The 23,476-nt window shown below is 33.8% G+C and overlaps 1 protein-coding gene, 1 long non-coding RNA gene, 1 other non-coding gene and 1 pseudogene across 3 annotated transcripts; all 4 read right to left on the reverse strand.

Moving 5' to 3' along the window:
• Positions 1-968: 968 nt before the first annotated feature.
• Positions 969-1,074, reverse strand: LOC146921959 (small nucleolar RNA R71). Its single transcript, XR_015012985.1, has one exon. It is a non-coding gene; the product is annotated as a small nucleolar RNA R71 (small nucleolar RNA).
• A 6,763-nt stretch (positions 1,075-7,837) lies between these two features.
• Positions 7,838-11,242, reverse strand: LOC146921960 (receptor-like protein EIX1). Its single transcript, XM_085715154.1, has one exon. The coding sequence runs from the start codon at positions 11,194-11,196 to the stop codon at positions 7,918-7,920; it is 3,279 nt and encodes a 1,092-aa protein (XP_085571280.1). The 5' UTR covers positions 11,197-11,242; the 3' UTR covers positions 7,838-7,917.
• Positions 11,243-13,274: 2,032 nt separating this feature from the next.
• LOC146921961 (uncharacterized) lies at positions 13,275-16,249 on the reverse strand. The gene is made up of 2 exons (XR_015012283.1): positions 15,411-16,249; positions 13,275-13,472 (listed from the first exon to the last, which is right to left on the reverse strand). It is a non-coding gene; the product is annotated as an uncharacterized LOC146921961 (long non-coding RNA).
• A 5,978-nt stretch (positions 16,250-22,227) lies between these two features.
• LOC146921962 (agamous-like MADS-box protein AGL80 pseudogene) lies at positions 22,228-22,862 on the reverse strand (annotated as a pseudogene).
• Positions 22,863-23,476: the final 614 nt, after the last annotated feature.

A 23,476-nucleotide genomic window follows, 5' to 3' on the forward strand; every position in this document is an offset into this window, starting at 1 on the left:
TAATATTGGAACAAGTGAATATAGACAAGGATTGCAAAACATGAAAATAGTCTAGCAAACCTTGAGACATATAAAGTTTCGAACTTCAAGGATTCTAATAGCAATCACCCATGAAAATAGGCGTGGTTCCTAGAGGAGTACACTCACTGAGACCAAAAGGAGAAGTGATAGGCTAAAGAGAAACTTGTCTTTAGAAATTAGGTCTAACATAAGGTTCTAGGTTTAAGGGTTTGGTTTGTGAAGGGTTTGTCACCTTGATGGACCAATAACCCCAATGCGCTTTTATTTTTATTATTTTCTTCTAATTAAAAATCCAAACTTTATAATTCAAAACTCTTTTCTAATCATTGTTGAAAGTTAATTGAATTCATAACTCCCTGTCGGAACGATACTCTTTGTTACTACTTTGGCAAACCGTGCACTTGCAGTTTTATCCCATCAAGTTTTTGGCGCCGTTGCCGGGGAGTTATTGCAATTTGATTAATTTTTTTTAACGATTAGACTGGAAAAAAAATTCTTTTTTTTTCTATTTTTTTTTTCTTTCTTTCTTTCTCTATTTCTTTTACCTTTAACTTCTTGGGAAGCATTAAATAATAACGATATGGCTGAGGAACACACTCTTAAAGAGTATGCAACCCCTTCTACGGAAGAGCCACATGCTATTATTGCGTACCCAACGGTTGAGGGTAATAATTTTGAAATAAAGCCTGCACTTATTTACTTAGTGCAGCAAAATCAATTTTTCGGATCACCCAGTGAGGATCCGAATCTTCATGTTTCAAATTTTTTAAGACTCAGTGGAACTTTGAAGGCAAACCAAGAGGCCGTAAGGCTGCACCTCTTTCCTTTCTCTTTGAGGGGTGGAGCTAATGCTTGGTTTCATTCATTGCAAATTGGTTCTATCACTTCATGGGACCAAATGAGGAAGGCATTCCTTTCCCGATTCTTTCCCCATAGTAAAACTGCTCAATTGAGGAATCAAATCACACAATTTACTCAAAGAGATGGATAATCTCTCTACGATGCATGGGAGCGTTTTAAAGAAATGCTTAGGCTTTGCCCCCATCATGGATTAGAGAAGTGGCTTATTATCCACACTTTTTATAATGGTCTTTTGTTTAGCACAAAAATGAATGTTGATGTAGCTGCAGGTGAAACTTTGATGAATAAAACATACACATGAGCATATGCTTTGATTGAGGACATGACCCAAAACCACTACCAATGGACAAGTGAGAGAGCCATCACTGCTGTTACTCCTCCACCCTCTAAAAAAGAGGCAGGTATGTATAAAGTTTCTACCCTTGATCATCTATCTGCTAAGGTGGACACACTTTTAAAAAAATTTGATAAATTAAGCGTAAGTGTTGTCACACCTGCTCCTGTTTCACCACCATGTGAATTTTGTGGAATACTTGGCCATACTGGCGTTGAATGCCAACTAGGTAGTGCTGTTGAAAGTCTCGAGCAATTGAACTATGATAAATATAATCAAGGGGTGAGGTCAAATCAAAATTTTTATAACAAAACTCCTCAAAATCCCTTTGGACAACAAACAGCACCACCCGGTTATGCAAACAACCAAGGAGTCCATCAAAAATCCAGCTTGGAAATTTTACTAGAAAAATATGTTATGGATCAATCCAAGCAATTTCAAGAACTTAAAAATCAAATTGGATTTTTGAATGACTCTATTGTCAAGCTTACAACTAAAGTGGACTCCATTTCTACTCACCAAAAAATGCTAGAGACTCAAATCTCTCAAGTAGCCCAACAAGTAGCTACTTCCACTCAAACCCCCAGAATCTTTCCAGGACAAACTGAAACCAACCCCAAAGGCCATATAAGTGCTATTACTCTTAGGGATGATAAACAATTAGAGGACTCTGTTGTCAAAGTTAAGAACAATGAGGGAGGGATAGGGATTGATGAGCCTCAAGGTAAGAAAGCCATAGGAGAAAATGATATGCCAATTGTTTCACCACCTCATGAGCCTAAAATTCTATTAACACAAGGTTTTGCTAAATCCAAGGAGCCACGGCCCGTGCCACCAGCAGCACGGCCATGCCAAGCTTCAGGGTGCTCTTTTGCTGCTTTTGCTTCGGAAACAAGCTACCTATTTTGACCTAAATGCCCGTGGTTTCTTGTGGAACATTCTAGTGATTAGTTGCTAAGGTTTTAAGTCGATATAAGACTTTAAATAGAGTATCTTGCTATCACAACAATTCATCTTTTGTTCTTGGAATATATGTTCACCTTTATTTTATTGTTATTTACTTTTACGTTCTTCTTCTTCTTCTTCTTCTTCTTCTTCTTCTTCTTCTTCTTCTTCTTCTTCTCTTCTATGTCTACAATGAACGTTAGTGAGTAGACTCTTCTTGTCTTGGTATCGTTGGATAAGTCTAATGACATAATCCTAATCAAACCAAGCTTTAAACCTTAATTTTATGTAACCCTAATTTCTAATCTATTTCACCGTTCTTATAATCAATAACAAATATTAATCGAAGGATCAAAAGATGAAGTTTAATAGTTGTTATTGATTCATCACAAATATTAAGCGAAGGATCGAAAGATGAAGTTTTAATATTGGAACAAGTGAATATAGACAAGGATTGCAAAACATGAAAATAGTCTAGCAAACCTTGAGACATATAAAGTTTCGAACTTCAAGGATTCTAATAGCAATCACCCATGAAAATAGGCGTGGTTCCTAGAGGAGTACACTCACTGAGACCAAAAGGAGAAGTGATAGGCTAAAGAGAAACTTGTCTTTAGAAATTAGGTCTAACATAAGGTTCTAGGTTTAAGGGTTTGGTTTGTGAAGGGTTTGTCACCTTGATGGACCAATAACCCCAATGCGCTTTTATTTTTATTATTTTCTTCTAATTAAAAATCCAAACTTTATAATTCAAAACTCTTTTCTAATCATTGTTGAAAGTTAATTGAATTCATAACTCCCTGTCAGAACGATACTCTTTGTTACTACTTCGGTGAACCGTGCACTTGCAGTTTTATCCCATTACCAAGGCGCATCTAGTGTAAATTTCTAGATGCCTAAGGCGCATGCATAGTGCCCAAGGCGCGTGGCTGTGGTTTGCCATGCACAAGGCGTATGGCATGTGCCCAAGGCACATAGTTATGCATTTATGGGCCCAGTTTCTCTGATTTTCCATCGTTTTAGGTCTTCGTCTTCAAATAACTTACCTCGGAACTTGGGAATAGAATTCCTCCCTAATTAAAAGTCTCATGAGTCCTCTTGAATCTTCATTGATGGTCTTCCCAAAGTCTTGACGATTCTTCAGATGTTCTTGATTTTCCGTTTTGCATGATTTCTCTGTGAATTACTTCAAAACCCCCCTAAAATAGCTATGTTTTAGGAAAACTAGAATTTGCAGACTCAAATATAGAAAACATTACAAAAGTCCCGAAATCATAGCCAATCGTTCTAATACTCATCTTTTTTGCTGCTAAAACCTATTGAAAATGATTGAAAAACATGCTTAGAATAACGTAAGATAACATATCATCAATAGGTAGGGGGTGCGACGGCCTAGGGCCCATGCCGGTAGGGAACCTAAAAAATTATGTTGGAGGGTGCATATAGAAAGATTTGGTTTTTGAGTGGTGTATATAGCAAAGTTCCCTGAAAGGCCACAAACATTGACATGATGAAAGGCTGTGCTGAAACTTGTTAATGATTTTGGCCCTTTTGTTATGATTTTCTATATATAACCCATATATCACAAAGATTTCTATATACACCCTCCCTATAAAAAAATTTGGTTGTTCTAAATAATGTGTCAAAAAATTTATCATCAAAGAAATTGGTGATATTTTTTTGGGACCTTTGTTCCTAATAATGTGCCTCACTAATATTAAAAATATTTGTGATATTTATTATCCAAGAAATTGGGACAATAATGTGGTGATAATGTTCTAAATATTAATAATGTTCTAAATAATGTGCCAAAAAATTTATCATCAAAGAAATTGGTGATATTTTTTTGGGACCTTTGTTCCTAATAATGTGCCTCACTAATATTAAAAATATTTGTGATATTTATTATCCAAGAAATTGGGACAATTTTATAACAAAACAAATTATATTTTAGTTGAAAATGGATCTATTAAAGAAATTAATATTAATCTTGTCTTTCAATGGTTCCAAAAAATTAAATTATATCATTATAGTAATGTCAACTTTCTTGAATTGATTAAAAAGATTGCAAAATTGAATTTGATGATACAAAATCATGTGAGACGCGTTCATGATCATGAAATCGATGTGAGACGCATTTAGGATCATGTGACCCTATTGTTCTCAAGCGCAATTTTTTTTTTTGGATCACGAAACTAGGGGTGTAAGCGGTTCGGACTAAACCAACAAAACCGAAAGTCCAAACCGAACCAAACCGAAAAAATATCCGACCTTGTTTGGTTCGGTTTGAAACCGATCCGAACCAATCAAAACCGATCTAGTTTGGTTTGGTTCATGGTTTTTCATTTCGAGATCCGTGAAACCGATGAACTAATCTGATGATAACCCCACTCTTTATTTTACTAATATTATCTTACCTCACACAAACTTATGGTTAAATCCCAAAATTAAAGTCCAACATAAAATACTTTTTAATCCATTTACTTTCTCTCATCATTATCTTCATCTCATCTCATCTCATCAGTTAGACTCTTTCATTTATACTAAAAAATAAACCATAGCCATCAACCACACCAAACCAATTGTTCATCACCACCGGCCACCACTCCGATCGTTTATCTCTTGGTTAGTTTTATCATGTTTATGCTATTGATTTGTTATTTTGACAATGTTTTAATTTTAGGATGCGCTTTTTGGAATTTTTGTGTTTGTTGATGAATGATGCATGTATGTATCATGGATGATTGAAATATTTAAGTTTGAGGAAGTTGTTTTTGAAGAATGATGGATGAATGAATTTTGGATCATATGTATGAAATATTGAGTAAGGTTAGTTATGAAAAGTTGTTTGAAAAATAGAGAACATGAAAAAACAAAATATGGAATACAATTATACAAAGTTCTATGAAATATTTTTGTGAGAATATGAATTTTTTTTAATTGTATTATTAAACAAACCGATCAACCGAACCAATCCAAACCGATTAGTTTGGTTCGGTTTCTTTTTTGAAAAACAGTGAAAACCGAACCAATCCGAACCGATGACGATTTCATCGGTTCGGGCATTTTTTTGACCGAAAACCAATCCAAACCGAACCGTTACACCCCTACACGAAACCGATGTGAGACGAATTTAGGATCATGAGACGCATTTAGTAATGTCATTTTTTTTTGTGTTATTATTATTAGGTGATAAAATTTCAGTGCACTTTGTAGGTGCTATTATTCTCTACTTCTACGATATTTTATTTTGTTTTGGTGTCTATGAAGGATTTAATTTATTTTTAGATGTTACCTAAAAAAACATTTATCTCGTAGTGAAAAGCAAAAAAAAAAAAAACGAAATACCTAATAAAAACACAACAATGAGCTAAAAAAAATTAGGGTCCTGCTAACCGGTGCCCCCGGGGCACTGGTTAAGCATACCATAAAAGGGAATTATTACCATAAAAGGAAACTGTTTTTGACTTTATTATAAATTAATTACACAATTTCAATGCATTAACTACTATATAATTTCCTTTTTCATATCCTTAATCAGTGCCCCGGGGGCACCGGTTAGCATTTCCCAAAAAATTATTATGTATTATGTAAGGGGCTCTTTTTTCGTATTTGTCTAAGGCCAGTAAACTCTAGGAACGGCCCTGCTTCAAAGGTTATCACACTTGTCTCATAACACCTGGTTAGCTGTTCTTAATGGATTTATTGTCCCAATAATGTATCCAGTGTGTCAATGGATGAGTGAATCTAATAGTGTGTTATTTGTAGCGAAAAATTTGTCCTAAACTTATCATGAATTCCCCATCACCGTTAGATATGCAATTATTACAAGGAAAATGCTGAAAAGCACGAGAGAATTCTCGTGTGTATCCCGCGAATGACATAAAGTTTGTGTAAAGTCTCTTGCCATTTATGCCATACTCTCTTCTTGTCTTTTTTTAAATTTGTTTGATCCAATAGTGCTTTAAGACTCTTTAAGATTAAGTGTTAAAGAGTTAATATTATCAAGATTGTAGCTACTTCCTCTAGAAAAAAGGTGATTGTAGAAATGGTGTGGTGGCGTATAACAAGCAGCAACCCAGAGTGCAGTCTTACAAAAGATACTTTGATTTTAGATGTGGGATGTGCAGTCTTCAAAAAAACATAAAAGCACTTGTTTTAAGAATTCGTGTTCAATTCGTGCATGTATATGTCGCACTATTTAGCATTGCTGTTATTACAATACATGGATTCATTTTGCGGTTAGTTTTGCACTATCGTCGTTCATGTGGCCATGAACAACTTTGTCGGGACATAAAAAACATTGGAAAACTGTAAACCATTTAAAATGTTACTATGTTTTTTTTTTCTTTTCGCAAGTTTGTTCATGGCTTTGTCTTCATAAATCATTGATCGTGGAATGGAACGGCTTAAACACTGGCCTGGGGAATGATTCATTCACAGTTATGAGGTTGGATATAAGTGACTACTGTTTTGACTACGTATTTAGTAATCAACTGATACATTTTACCAGCAAAGTTCAGTCAAAATTTGATATAACCAGCAAGAATGATGCTGAGGTTTTTGTTCATAAGGTTGCACAATCCAAATTTGAAGCAGTTGGTAAAAAGCCTGCTAACACCTCTGGTCATCTTGACATTCATGAGGCTCATAATGATTCTGTTCATGCTTTTGAGGAGGGAGAAATGTCACAGGATAAGAATGACAATGTATTTGAAATCCTCAATGTTGAGAATCATGAAACTGTTAAGGCTCAGAACAATGGAGACCCCTTAAATCTAGCACTTCAAACTCTCTTGAGTTGCTAGAAACTGATATTGAGCATGTCACAGGGGAGGCTATGCCAAGTGACAAGGAAGCTACTCCCATTATCATTGATAAGCAATATGCTATCAATCTAAGTGTCGATGACAATTCCCTAGAGAAGGAGAACTTGCATCATAGCACAAACCTAGAGGATCCTGGTAACATGCCTGTCATTACTCCTATAACAATTACTGATGAGATTTTAGGACCAGACAAGAGGAAAGTGCAATTTACTGCTGGCCCTAAAAACATGTCTGCTGCATGTTTGAAAAATGCTAAAGCTTTGAGCAAGTTTCTGGGGTATGAACCAGACAATGATGCTATCACTACTATTGATGAGGTGTGGGACCCTGATAAAGGAAAGGTGCAAGTTTCTGGTGGATCTAAGAATGTTTCTGCTGCTAGCATGAAAAGTGTGCAAATTTTGAGTAAGTTTTGGGGAGATGAGGTAGACACAGACTCTGCAACTAATAGCACTATGGAAAAAGATACTGACTCTGAGAAGCTGTTGGCTACCTTAAAATTTCCTCCTGATGCTGATAAGTATTTAGACACTCCTTTGGAGATAGGCAAGTTTACAAAACCTGGCAGGAAGTCTAGAAAACATAAGAGTCCTAATGGAAAAGGTTCTGGTGGCATCACAAGTAGTGAGCACATCCAAACTCGATCCAAAAAGGGTGTAATTAAAAGCAATCCCAAACATGTTTAGTCTTGAGATGTTTATCTTGCTGTAGAATTTCCATGGATTGATTGTGTATGTGGTTCAGGCAGCTCCTAACATTTATATCATTTTTTTAGCTTGATAAAAAAAAAAAAAAACACTGATACATTTTACCATATATCAACATGTGACATGAAAACATATTAATATTTACAGAAAAAAGTAGTGCATGCATCAAATTAACCTTTTCATGAAAACTATGATACACTTTACCTTCCTAGCTAGTGTGTCACCAATTGAATCTGTTTAAGAATCTGATATAGGAATATCTCCAAGACCGACAAAGTAATAACGGTCCAATGAATCCCCAAAATCCTACAGCAAATCCAAGTCCCAAACTCATGTAAAATGTTTCATAAAAACTTGACTCCTCATCCTCAAACTCATTATCAAACACCAATGACACTGGAACATCATCTTTTGAGCAGGTTTTTTCCAGTGGTTTTCCACAAAGATCGAGATTTCCTTCATAACTAGATGCACCAAAGCTTTGTAACTGTGTTCCAATTGGTATTTCACGAATGAGATTATTGTGTGACAAATCCATCACACTTAAACGATCAATATGAGCCAAACTGTTAGGAATTTCACCACAGAAATGATTCCTAGACAAATCAAGAAACTCTAGTGATTTCAAATTCCCAATGTCATACATTATTTCTCCACTCAAATTGTTCCTTGATAAATTCAAAGACACCAATCCGAATAGAGACCCGATTTCTTTTGGTACTTCTCCTGTTAAATTATTTCCTGACAGATCAATGCTCTTCAGAAGCAACTCAGGATTCTTGAACACATCTTCTACGCCTTTCCACATGAGTGAAATGTAGTAGTCATATCTACTGCCAGTAATATTGTTATGATAGATGTGACTTACATTATCACTCATAGTCATGCTCATACTTATTGCAGCCATAATACTGAAGTTGTGCAAACATTTTGGAATTTGGTCTGATAAGTGATTTTCTGAGAGATCCAAAAGTTTTATCTGAGTAAGATAACAAATCTGTGATGGTAAACTTCCAATGAAGCGATTCAAGCATAAACTTAAGACCGCCAATTGGGGTAGGTTTTCTCCAATCCATGAAGGAATTGAACCAGACAATTTATTTTCACCAACATCCAACATTGTTAAATCGGTCAAATTCTTCATGGAAGAAGGTAGGTCTCCAGTTAAAGTATTATTGTGTAGAACCAAAGCCTTCAAATTCACAAGGGTGCCTATGGATAGTGGAATCTTTCCTGACAATTTATTATTGCTCAGATCAAGATAGTGTAATGACTTCAGACTATTCCAACAGTCAGGTATCTCGCCTTTCAGCTGATTGTTTGATACATCTAAAATTCCCAAGGAATTAGTTGTATCATTTTTGTGACATAAAAGTGAATCCAAATTTGAGAATTTGTTATGAGAAAGATGCAAAGCTGCTGCTTTCAACATGAATGGTGGAATTGAATTTTCAAATTGGTTTGAAGTCAAAATCAATATTGGAAAATAAGTAAATGAAAGTGGTAAATCTGGAATGGTTCCTCTCAAGTTGTTGTAGGAGAGATTCAATGCATACATATTTTGTGACATATGCCAGAACCATGATGGAACAGTGTCAACAATTCTTGCATTAGAGATATTCAGACTCAACAAGTAACTTTGTGTCTTAAGCCATCTTGGAAAACTTGGACCCAACCTACAAGATGCTAATTCTAATCTAATTAATTGGAACGGCGGAACCCAGCCATTGTTGAATTTTAGAGATAAAGAATTGTATGACAGTTCTAACCTTATCAAATTGGACAAGCTAGCAAAATGTGATTCATTGACTTCACCCTCCAACGAGTTCTTATTTAAGATGAGATACTCCAACATAGATAGCAAGCCTATACTTTTAGGTATTTTCCCACTTAATTGGTTATTGGAAAGTAATAAGGTTTGCAGTGTGCTTATGTTCCCGAAGGATGTTGGAATCTCGCCTTTCAGTTCGTTGTTAGAAAGGTTGAGATATGCAAGAGAGTTCATTATGTTACCAAAGTTATCTGGAATGTGACCTTGCAACAAGTTATTTGACAGGTGAAGCCTATGAAGATTGGTTGTGAAATTAAAAAGCCAATGGAATATAACTGATGATTTCAACATATTAAATGAGATATCGAGGGAGACGAGAGCAGATAACAACTTTGAATTGGATGCAGACGGTAAGGGAATGTTTCTATCTGAAAGACTGCAGTTTCGAAGATAAAGCTTTTGATATTTGGAGGTGAAGTTGAAAATGAAATTATCTTGAGATTCAATTGGTGTCAACTTATTATGAGAGAGGTCAAGGATCAAGAGAGAATGAAAGTTCATCAAACTCAAAGATGTCAAAACAAACTTATTATTTGAAAGATAAAGCTCCTTTAAGTTAGAGGTGAAGTTGAATAGCCACTTAAAGGTTGATGATGTTAGCATATTAGAAGAGATATCAAGGATGGTAAGAGAAGAGGAAGTGTTGCAAAATGAGTCAAACAAAGGAGAAATATTTATATCTAAAAGATCGCACTCACTTACCCTCAGTTCTCTTAAATTTGGAAGAATCTTACTCACCATTTTCAACCAGGGATTAGAATGGCCAATATTAAATGAACTCAAGTCAAGATTTTTCAAATAAGAGAGACTAGATAGCCACTTTGCATCAGCATATTTTTCCTTATTAATTTTGAGATTAGAATTTCTACCTAACCTTAGTGATTGCAACATCAAAAGCTCCCCAATCTTAAAAGGGATTTTTCCATCAAGGAAATTGTCTCCAAGATCAAGAAACTGCAGCAGTGCAAGATTTCCAAGCTGATAAGGGATTGCTCCTTCAAGAGAATTTCCTCCAAGGTTAAGATACTGTAGTTTTGCTAGATTTCCAAGTTCACAAGGGATTTCTCCAACAAGATTGTTGCCTTCAATGTTAAGATACTTGAGCTGTGAGAGATTTCCAAGTTCATGAGGGATTTGTCCTTCAAGATTGTCATTGTATTTGAGATCAAGATATTGTAAATTCTTAAGCTTCCCAAGTTGGTTAGGTATCCTTCCACTAAATTCAGAACTTGAAATATTGAGATATCGTAATTTGGTGAAAGAATCAATAAGTTCTGGTATGTAACTACCAAGAAAATAATTAATGCTTAGGTCCAAATATTTGATATTTTGCAACTCAATCAATAAACTAAGATTGATTGCACCTATCAAAATATGTGCACCAGAACCATGAAGATCAAGCATGTGGACATGACCTGTTTCATTGCTGCATCCAATTCCTTTCCACTTGCAACAATCTCTATTGTTCTCATCATTCCTCCATGTGGAAAGCATGCCATAATCATCTTGGAGGCCTTGTTTGAACCTTAAGAGTGCTTCTCTCTCCCTCTCTTTGCATTTTACTTCTTTAGTACTACTTGTTGAGTTGAAATATCCATGGATTGAACGTGCAGAATGCAAGAAAATGAAAAACAAAGCATAACATAGTTTGAGAATATAATTTCCCATTCTATTGTTTTACTGATATGAATATCTTAAATGTAATAACGATTGTATTTCCACATATCAGAACTCCACGGCAATATTTATAGTACCAATTCTATTGTTTTTTGATGTATCTCTTTTTTTTTTTTGTTGGCTGGGGTTCGAACTCCAACCTTGCATATTTTTTAGAGAAATGTTATTTGAACAACTCTTTCTTGGGACAACTTCTTGGACAACTAAAATTTACAAAGAAATTTAGGTAGTGACACAAAAACCAAAACAACAGAGAAAGAAAGTAAAAAGAGAATGTGAGTTTGAGAGAGAAAGTTGTCACAAAAGTTGTCAAAAATTGGTTGTTCAAATATCATTTCTCTATTTTTTATGCATTGTCCTACCAACTGAACTAAGCTCACGAGGACTTTTTGATGTATCTGTAGTACTACATACCAATTAAAGGGATAGTTACATTTTTTTTTTTTTGACGGAGGGGATAGTTACATTTTTAGAAAGATAATAATATGTCCCGTGAGCTTAGATAAGCTGGTAAGGACAATGCATAATATATGCAAGGTTCGGGGTTCGAACCCCGGACACCACCAAACAAAAAAAAAAGAAAGATATATTATAAATAATAATATTTAATATTTTAAAATTAATCTTATTATTAAAACAGGTAGTTAGGCTCAAGCGAATGGTCTAACTTTACTTACGCTCTAGCCAAGATTAAGATAACGTTCCTGGGAATCAAATAATTAAGACAAAAACTTAATCTTATTAGCTATTAGCAAATAGATATTTATTTTTCGACAATTATCAAAGAAAGGAAGGTAATATTGTATAATTTTTTGAAAACTCAATATCCGACTCAAAGATGACTAATTTAGGGGGCCAATCTCATCATTTACTAATAGAAACCCAGTTGAAGTTAGAGTAAAAGCATGTATAAACTGATCTAACACATGAATCGTTAGCATTATATGAGAATTCAAACCCAAAATTTGAAAGGAGCACATTTTAAAATCTCAAACATTCGCTACCATGCCAACCAGGGTTAAGAAGTATATTATATTTAAAAATGAATTAGAAAACATTTATTGTGGGATGCTTTTATGTGATGTGATATTTGAGTATTTTCCATTCACAATAGTTTGCCACGTATATTTCTTTCTACACCCAAGATGACTTGAACATTTCAAAGTCATTCAAATAAAAACAAAATTACTAGCTTAAAGTCTAGTGTGATGTAACTGGATGGTTGTTACTTTTCAAAGTTTCCAATAAAATTTCACATAAATTGGACCAAGTCATGGTAGAAAAGACTTGAATTTGAAGTTTGAGTCGTTGTTTTTATCACATCATTTGAATCTTTAGACAACTACCACCACAAGTGTCAAAGTCCCCGAACTCCTCAAACTCCTAAAGATGCCCATAATTGTTAGAGTTGTGCTACATAAGTGTTCTGGACTGGTCAGAAGAAGTTTGAAGCAAGTACACAAATACGGTACCGGCCACGACACGGACACATCGACACCAATAAATTTTTAAGAAAAATTAGATAATTCAACGTAATCACAAGTGTCGGTGCAACAAAGGTGATAACTAATACTTATACACAAACGAATATGTTGTTCTGCAAATTACTAGTTTTTTCACGCACTAAATCCTTGGTTCAAATCTTACTTTGATCTTATTAATAATATTTGAAATTTTTCCTCACCCATTCACTCCATATCTTGTGCAGCTGCCCAACCATCTGCCAAGTCTCTTCCTATTGTAATTATTCATCTCAACACTCCCAAAATTTCAAACAAATTTCTACACCTTCTTTGAAGGTTGCCTGTGCTTGCCATTAATTTTTTCATTCTCCGTATATAAGCTATTAAATTTACTTAAGCCGAAAACAAAGTGCAAGTGCGCTTATGTTTTGATGGATATAGTTCTGCCCCTACACAGCCAATTCACCAGTTTGACAAAAAAATATTTCACAATATTTTCCAGTTTTAGCGCATATCCGATTGACGAAGCTGCTCAGACCAGCCACATCTCTGGTTTGCAGGCCGGCTGTGCTAAGTCAAGTCAAGTTTTATAACACTGGACCAAACTGAACAACCCATGATTTTATAACACAGAATAATTAAACACCAAAAATAAAATGGTGCAGGATGTACCACAGTTACAAGTTACTGTACATGCAAACAAATATATTTGAAAACAATTAAGAACCCCCAACACCTAATGCCAATATCCCCGAAAGCCAAAACCTTCCAAAAATTACCAAGCACCAAAAACCAACACAGAACCTGCACGATTGCACAGAACATTAAACAAGAAGCCTAGCTATCACACTACAAATCAAAAGCAACCTCAAACAGAATAAACAATTTGTAGAACAGATTAAGGATACTACCTCCAAAACCAAAAAGAATACAATTAACGCAGAATAATTACAGCCCAAAAAAACTCTTTGGTATACCCAATAATACATAACAAAAATAAAAGTAGCACTAAAGATAAGACCGTGTCATACAAAAGGCCTCATTTGGTAAATCATTGTGACATTCTGCTTTAAAAATAGTTTCATTTAACAAACAAAGTACGTCCGTCGAGACTGTTTGCAGATTGTTTCTCAACAATCATTCATTCATTACTACCTTTTAAACCCGTAATATAGTTTGCTATGAATATTTCTAACTTGCCATAAGACCGACCACCAGTCCAGTAAACTTAGCATACATTTATAAACTCAACCTATCAATCCAGATTTAAAAGGATATAAATGCCCTAAAACAGGACCTGTTATTAAGAAGGAAGATATATATACCCTAAAACAGAACCTGTCACAGATGAACCGTAAAGGATTCATTCTAAAATTCACTTAAGAAGGAAGATGAATAAGGCACATTCATTTGTGGCAAACCAGATTACACAACACTGATATAACAATCTACCACTACTTGGTTCCTTGCATATTAAGCAACACAATAAATAATGTAAATAACTAAAGATTAAGCAACCAAATAATTAAGTAACGCAGTCCCAGAAACAGATTTAAACAAGCACCAACAGTCTTAAAAGAAACCTTTAATAAATCAGCATGTTTTTCAACTACATTGCAATTTTTATTCCAATATTGCGTAAAAACTTTATGTTGGAGGAGGATCTTTTCGCAATGCGGAATCACTGTGTGTAGACAAGTGAAATGTTTACTCAATTGGTTTTATTGTGAAAGCAAGCAAACTAACCATATAAACAAAAAAGTAGACCAACTCATACAACCATATAAACAAGAAAAGTTAACAATAAGGTCATGATAACTCATACAACCACAATCAGTTATCTTGATTCATCTCTCTCTTTCTCTCTGTGCATGAACTGTTAACCCATACTTGAATCCTCCTCTAAAAGGAATATCAACATAAGAGACAGTACTTTTTTTACCCATCTAATTCACCACACTACCCTAACCCTTGTATTCTCTTTCCTTTTTGTCTCATCCTTTACATTACTATTTCTTTCTCTTTGTCCCTATATTTATACATCCCTTTTACCTCTCTCTTCTTGTCACAAAAACCTAATTTCTAAAGAGAGAAATCAATAATGTCTCCACCTGGTTCATCAAAATAGAGCCCTACAACTGAACAACTTATGATCTTAGAGGAACTGTATAGAAGTGGAATTAGAACTCCTAGTGCTGTTCAAATTCAACAAATAACAACTCTGTGTGTATTGTTCAAAAACAACTCTGTGTGTAGACAAGTGAAATGTTTTGTCACTGTGTGTAGACATTTATTTAAACAAGTGACATTATCCCTAAAAGGTAACCTTTCACTAACTACAAAAATATCCACATTCATAAATCCATATCATGCTTAGTAGACCAACTAACAAACTAAGTAACTAACCATATAAAACAAAACATGTTCACAAATTCCCAATATCCGTAACACAATGAGCATCAAATTATTTGAAAAATCACTAATAATATAAGTTCAACCAAAACCAAAATGCATATTTGAGCCAATGATTTGTGGTCTTGTAACAAGATTTTCTACACTTTCTATAACACCATTACAATCATCAAAACACCATCCACAATCTATGCATTGCATTTGTGTAGATTAACATAGTCTACTCAAAACATCACGAACAACAATTGTTATATCAAGAATGACTATACTACAATAGCCACAAAATAACTATAAATCTAACCATAAAGTATCAGCTTATATTAGATTTACCATACAAAAAACTTTCCAACCAGTATGCTTCGTGTCTAAGACGAACCTCGCCATGCCTCCAAAATCAAGCGACCTGTCTCTTCAACTAACTCACATTCCTCAACAAACAGTTTCAACTCTTGAAGTTTCAACTCTTTCCACCTTCTTTCCAATTCTTCCTTCTCCGATCCCTCAATCGATTCCATTTCCCTATTCAACATATTCATATCTATACAAGCATAACCCATTTGATAACTACATTCCCCCTTCACAAATTCTTCCTGTGAATACATTGACTCTTCTGGCATCGGTTTCTTAACAACATTTTCCTTTGTGGGTGATTTTCCATTTTTCACTTTCTTCTCAAATCTGTGTTTCAACTTCAAAATCCTCTTTCTAAGTTTCCTTCCTCTAGGTTTCACACTAAACGAATTATAAAATAAGCTGAAATGTTTCATGGAATCGGTACTAAGTAAATTCTTAGTAAAGAGCCTCTTACGTCGCCGGTTCGATGAGTTCGCAGCGCCGGCGGTGGCAGAAGAAGCCAATGTTTGCTTCATTGAGTTAGAAAGGGGAGTTGGTTCCATTTTTTTAGGGTGAGAATCGGAAGAAGATGAGGATTTTGGGGAAGGGGGTGTAAGGGTTTTAAAAGGGGGTGCTGTTCGAGTTGAATCTTGTTGTGTGGTTTTCTGTTCTAGTGGCTTTTGAGATGAAGATTTATTTGAACCGGAAGAGTGTTTTTTCTTCGCCATTGAGAGAGAGAGAGAGAGAGAGAGAGAGAGGGAGGGAATATTCAGATTAGGGTTTAAGAGTCGGAGAGAGTGACTATGACCGGTCCAAAGTCACTGCCGAGAGTGAATATTTTTTATTCCATTGTAAGGGTCAGGAATATGTTTTTTAACATTTACTTGATCTTAATAAAAAAAGTTTCTTTTCCATTGTAAGGGTCAGGAATATGATCGATCTCTCAAAAAAAAACATTTACTTGATCGAAAGATTTGGTAGATGTTTTAAATTTCAATGATAGTTTTTATAGAGAAAGTTATAAATGGAGAGGATTTTTACCCGTTTTTATAACATGACAAACAAATATTAAAGAGTAATAAGTACTTCCTTCGGTCACAATTATAAGCAAAAGTTCACTTTCTAGATTCATTCAATATATGAATCTAGAAAGTGAACTTTTGCTTATAATAGTGACCGGAGGGAGTAATTTTTTACATTCATGACGGGGTTTGGGTATGAGTTCAAAGGAGTTCAAGTATGCTCCATTTAGTCCATTTATGATCTATAACATGTGGCAAAACATCAATCAACGGTTGGGATTGAAAATTAAAAAACAAGTTTTATTTAATAAATTAAAAAAAATTATCCTTTTGTTCTCTCTTCTTCTGTACGGACCACCATTTTAGCCTCTTTCTCCCATCTGTGTCCCATCAACCTACGTTCCTCTCTTCTTCTGTACGCACCATCACTTTAGCCTCTTTCTTCCATTAGTGTCGCCGCCATCAACCTACGTCCACCACCGTCAATCACAACACCCATATCTTCTTCTTCCTCTTATCTATGCTCGCATCGTTACCCTTATCGTCCCATCGTTGTCTCGCCGCCGCCGTCAAAAATTGATTCAGCGTTGTTGTTACTGTTCTACTGGTAAATTCAGTTATGCTATGAACGCCGTCGTTCCAACCTCCACCATCGTGTGTTATCAATATCAATATCCATTAAAATTTTATACAACTCTTTGTAATTTGAACAATCGTGGCTTTATAATTGATTTGGAAATTTTGTTCAAAAGACATCATTATATCAAATAGATGTAGCAGTACCATGAATACATAACTTGTTTACCTGTTAAATATGTGAATAGGACTTGGTGTGTGCAAATAAGGACGGTGGAAAGCTTGTGAGAGGAAGAGGGGAGGTTTCTGAAGAGAGAAAACATGTTCACATGATTTGTTATTTTTTTTTATTAAATAAACTTTGTTTTTTAACGTTAAATCTCAACCCTTAAATATTTTTTTGCCACATGTCATACATCTAGACCCTAAATGGATTAAATGGAGCATTGCCTAAATGGAGCATACCTGAACTCAGTTCAGAGTGGGTACATATGTCATTGTTACGTGTCCTGTAGCTATGTTTTGAAACTGGAGAAAATTCAAACTCATACACAAACCTAGTTAAAGCGGGAAAAACTCATCAAATTAGGATAGGTTTAGACGAACAACCGCGATATGGGTTTTCATGTCATGCCTACTGTGGACTCATTTGTGAAGGCTGACTGATTACAATTATAAATAAGCTAGTGGTGTTAACTGTGTCATGTACGGGTGACAAACTATTATCTTTTTGTACATGGAAATATATTAATTGTTTATTTACCAAAAAAAATATATACTGCTTTTCATTTTTTTTCTTCAATTTATCAATGAAAAGCATTTGTCTCGTGTTTTATTCATTTATCAATGTGAATCGTGTGTCCCGTGTTTTTTATGCAACAATGATAAATATATGTCACTTATTTTTTATGTTTATTAGTCATAAATATGTGTCATGTGATTTTTATATAATAGTAAAAACTATTTTTTTTCCTTTTTTCTTATATTTATCAACGAAAAAAAAATTATTTGTCCATGTTTTTTATTTATCAATCACAAATATTTGTCAATTGTTATTTTAGATTTATCGATAACAAATATTTAACTTTTAATTTTTACATATCAATGACTAATATTTTTACGGTTTTTTTATTTATATTTATTAATGACAAATACTTAATCTATAATTTTTATGTATCAATGATAAATATTTACCCTATGTATTTTTTTATATATTTATCATGACAAATATATGTCATGTTTATTATTAACTGATATTTCGTCATATTATATATTTTTTTCCTAATTGAGGGAAGTGTGTTTAAGTGTTATAGAAGTGATTTCCTTAGAGAAATGGTGAGCTTAAGATGCAAATTAGCTAGAGAAGTTTAAGACAATTATAATTGAAAGTATGTGATAGTGTTTTTAAGATGATGGATGAGGATGAGGGTGATATTCTTAAAGTAGTAATGTGTCTAAGGTAATTGTCACATAAAAGGGTATAAGATTAAAATAAACGAAAAATAGGGAGTGGTCGTTTAAGATAATTGAAAATGGGAAGAATAATAATATGGTGAGATAAAGATCTTAAGTTAAAATGATGGTATGATTATGGGGATGGTTGAGGTTATAGAAGATGATAAATGTGAGATGAAGTTTTAGGTTTTATTAAAGTCATGATTGCGAGTAAAGTTTTGTTAAACGTGAGACGAGTTAATATATTAAAAAGTTATCATTAAAGAGATCAAGTAATGTATTAAAATGATGAGTTAAAGGAGATGAATAAACTGTGATAATGTGTCGTTACAGGTAAGTTAAATATTGGTTTGATGTTGAATTTTGATGAGATAATATTCATTTATGATGATGTTTTGATGAGTTGAACCTTGTTTATGATGATGGTGTTTGATGAGATAATCTTTATTTATGATGATGTTTTGATTAGTTAAACATTGTTTTATGATGATGTTGTTTGATGAGATAATCTTTATTTATGATGATGAGATCAATCTAATTATGATGTTGATTTATTGGTAATTTTTTACTTGCGTATTTGTGTTGATGAGTTTTCCATATGCATCATATTATTATTAGGAAATTGATGAGATTGATGAGTGTATGTTCAGTAACACAACTCTGACATACAAAAACTGATGAGTAGAATTGGTACCACATATGCATACTGATGAAATGAATAAATAACATTTGTCATATAAATGATGATGTTTGAACATGGTGCGTACTGTGAGTGATGTGTAATTGTTGACGTTTGAAATGGTGATGTTGTGAAATATGTGAATTGACGATGTTTTGATAGATGGTGATGTTGTGAAAATATATATGAATTGTTAATGTTTGAAAGATGGTGGTGTTTTGAAAATATACATGAATTGTTCATGTTTGAAACTGATCAGCTATGTGAATGATGTGTTCGAATGTTGATGACTAAAAAGTCCTATTAATATTTAATATTTTTTATGTGTACCAAATATATGTTTATAGATACTCATGTTGAGGAGCTTTAGCTGCAAGGTAGTGAGACGATGATGCTGGAAGTCGCTTCCATCTTTATTTTAGTCTTGAATAGTAAACCATGGTTTGAGACCTTAAATTACTTTAATTGACGTTGATTAATTATTCCATTGCTTTATGGGGGGGGGGGGGGGGGGGGGGGGGGGGGGGGTGGTTTGCTAATACACAACCATTAATTTTTATGAAGGTGTGCATTAGCAAGTTGCACCTTTCTGAGTTGGATAAAGAAACCAACATTTACTTTCTAAAAGCAATTAAAGTAATGGGTATGTTGGTAATTTAAAATTTCATATCTTTTTTAAATCGGAATTCTTTCCATTTTTCGTTCTCTTGTTTGTGGATTTTCGCTCTTCCTCCTTCTTTATCTCCACATTCATTATTACTTTGAAAAGGGGCAAAAATCGTGTTGCCATTTTTGTTTCTTTGGGAGCATGCCTCATCTTCATTCTCTATTATTTGCAGATTACTCATATTGGTTAAATTAGTTATAGTTAATTTTTTAAAGAAGGTGATGGTAAAAATTGAAGAACAAAAGGACACCTAGTAAATTACACCAAATTACCAACCCAATTTTAGTATTAAGGTGAGATATAGGAGAACAATACCGATTTAAATGAAAGGATCTCCTGAGTTCAATATGAAAACGAATATAGAACTAAATAGAAGTTGTGATTTCTTCATGGAATTGACTATGCAAAGGGAAAGTGCATGACACATGATTCAAAGAGGAGGTGGAGGAAAAGCTTGAGAGAGAAAGGAAATGAGGAAGGAGATTAACGAAAAGGATTTTGATTTTAAAAATAATATGAAATTTTAAATTACCAATATACATGTTACTTTAATTGCTTTAAGAAAGAAAATATTGGTTTTTTTGTCCAACTCAAAAAGGTGCACCTTGCTAATGCACACATTCATAAAAATGAATAGGTGTGTATTAGCAAAACCATATATATATAAAACACCGATATTGAAATCAGATAAAACAAAGTTATAGCCAAAAGGAATTACTGAATAACTTATTAGAATTGATATTACTGATATGGATGGTCCGATACTGAATAAACGAATATCTCCCCTAGATGGAATAAGATTCTCTTTGAATAGTAGTTTTGTTAATAAAATCATACTTCCAGGACCTTCCCGCATATTGATTATTTAAGCGAGGTGCTTCTAGGCGCACCTGGAACTGAAATTTGAAAGACTCATGTTTCTTCCCTTCTGAATCAATACGAACATCCTTAGTTTAAGTGATTCAAATCAGTGAACTGTACTCGTCCAAGCCAGCGGGTAAGGTTCACCAGACCGGGCAGGGCAGGTGAACGACCAAGGAAAGTAGAGGAAAAGGATAGGCGAGTCAAGGCGTTTGTGTTAAAACTCTAGCTGTATCAAATAGAGATGGGGAAGGATCCATTAGATTAAACTAAGTGCATGATAGACCTATTATTATATCCTTTGAATGTGACCACTGGTTAGATTATGATTATGTAAATGGATCCCCATTAAGCATATATATATATATGGGGTTTGCTAGAACACACCCACTAGTTTTTATGTGGGAGTGTTTTAGCAAGTAAATAACTAAAAAGTGGTTAAATACACCCTAAGGTGTATGTTGCTATAACACACCTTCTAACAAAAACAAGTGAGTGTGTTCTAGCAAATCCTATAGGCATTTGCTAGAACACACCCACTAGTTTTTATGTGGGAGTGTTTTAGCAAGTAAATAACTAAAAAGTGGTTAATTACACCCTAAGGTGTAGCTTTGCTAAAACACTCCCACATAAAAACTAGTGGGTGTGTTCTAACAAACCCCTATATATATATATATATATATATATATATATATATATATATATATATATATATATATGAGAATGAGTTTGTTACGTGAGAACGTGACAATGATTTATCAACCATTAGATTATAATAAATGGTCTAGATTAAAAACTCAATTTTAATTAACACATGTGTCTTTCCACAGTCAATCAATATAGAACCTTTCACTTTCTCATCTTCTCCAATCCACCGTTCTGCGACATTGTATGGCTGACCGATTTTAATTCACCAATACACCACACCATGTTCTAATTGGTTTTAATTCATCAATCAGTAAACCACCATGTTCCAATCATCAGAATTTTGAATCTCTCCTTTCAAAAAAAAAATCCCAAACTTTAATAATTCTTAATCGTAACCCTAAACCAAAATGACCGCAAATCCCCCGTAACTTCTGTTTTGGATTCTAGTAGCGATGGAAATGGTTGTTGAGATGATGGATAAGCAAAAGGAAAACACTTTTATTTGTCACTGCATAGATTTAAAATCTCAGGCAACTAAAACAACAATACAAAAAAAAATCAGATTTCATACATTAAAAAAAGATGTGATGGTGTTTTTAATAGAATTGAAGGTGTCACGGCAGAATAATATAGGGCCCAAGGATTCATGTGATGGTGGGTTGGGGGAAGAAGGTGGGTTGAAGAAGGAGAGAAGGTAAACAGGTTTAAGATAGAGAGTATGGAAAGACACGTGTGTTATTTTAATTGAAACTTTTGATCTGAACAATTTATTTTGATCTAATGGTTGATAAATCATTCTCACATAAGAAACTCATTCTCACTAGATATGACATATATACACACGCGTGTGTGTGTGTGTGTGAATATTACTACTTATTTTATCTAACAATCTTTTTTTTAATTCAAAATCCATGAGCTTTTTCAGATGCACTAAACAACAAGGTAATGCCTCTCTAAACAACAATCACATTTTCAATTAAAATAACATTGATCAAAATCACAACATAAAAAGTTTCTAAAGTTTAAGACAACATTAATTTGATCAACCAAGTGCATCGATCTTGTTATCCATGTCCTTCAGAATTTTCTCAATAAGCTTATCAAAGTCTTTCAATTCAGAAACAGATAATTCATCTGGTAGCTTTTTATTTTTCATATACCCAATCATAAGATTGTTCAGCTCCTTCTCACGATTATCATGGCTTTGCTTTTGAAGTTGCTCTCTGGCTTTAGTAATCCTCTGCAATAGGAAACTCTCTTGGTTCACATTCTTTGTTTCATCTTTCATTGATGAGTTCTGGTACCTCTCAATTACCTGTCTGGCCCCCTCTAGATCTGGCCACACCTCTGTTTTAGAATTAAAAGGATTGGAAATTATAGCACATGCTGGAATACCACAAAGAATGGTGAGTTCTCTAACCTTCTTGATGATACCCTTTTTTCTTTTATTGTAGGTTGCCTTTCTTGCCGAATCATTAGAGATAAAAGCAAGTTTTACCTTCTTCCTAGTCATGGCGTTGTGATGCAACTGCAAAGAAAGAAATGAGGAATTATAATATTTTTTGCATTATTTCTTCAGAACCTTGTGGGTTTTATAATGAGCTATGTCAAACAAATATAGGTGTCCGTGTGTGTGCGCGAGCACGCACGTGTGTGTGTTTATTATTAGTCAAAACAAAATCTATGTGTTTAATATACTTTACTAAAAAAGTTATATTAAAGACGATTATTTCAATAAACAATTAACTTAAATAAAATTTTAGGATTGCTATAAACTTAATTTATTTTATCATTTTTTTTTATTCTTTGACTAGTTACTATATCTATTAATATATTTTGACTAGTTGCTAACTATACAAGGTATAAAATATTTCTTTATTAAATTCATTAGATCCTATTGACTAATTACTATATTTATGATTATTCTAATGACTATAACATGTTCGGTAAGGTATAACTAAAAATATGTTTGACGATTTTTTTTAGGGAAAAAATATGTTTGACTAAAAAAACAAAAACATATTAAAAGATATATAAACACACACGATTTCGTTAACTCAGAGGATGCTAGAAACATATATAAGTTACAAAATTTATCTATGGATTAGAGAAAACTTTTTGAAATTGACTTTTGTGTTTTATCGATGAAGTTTTA

The sequence above is a fragment of the Medicago sativa genome, chromosome 5 (genome assembly GCF_051527215.1).
Source record: "Medicago sativa cultivar Bolivia chromosome 5, Bolivia_mono, whole genome shotgun sequence".
In the NCBI taxonomy this organism is placed as follows: domain Eukaryota; kingdom Viridiplantae; phylum Streptophyta; class Magnoliopsida; order Fabales; family Fabaceae; genus Medicago; species Medicago sativa.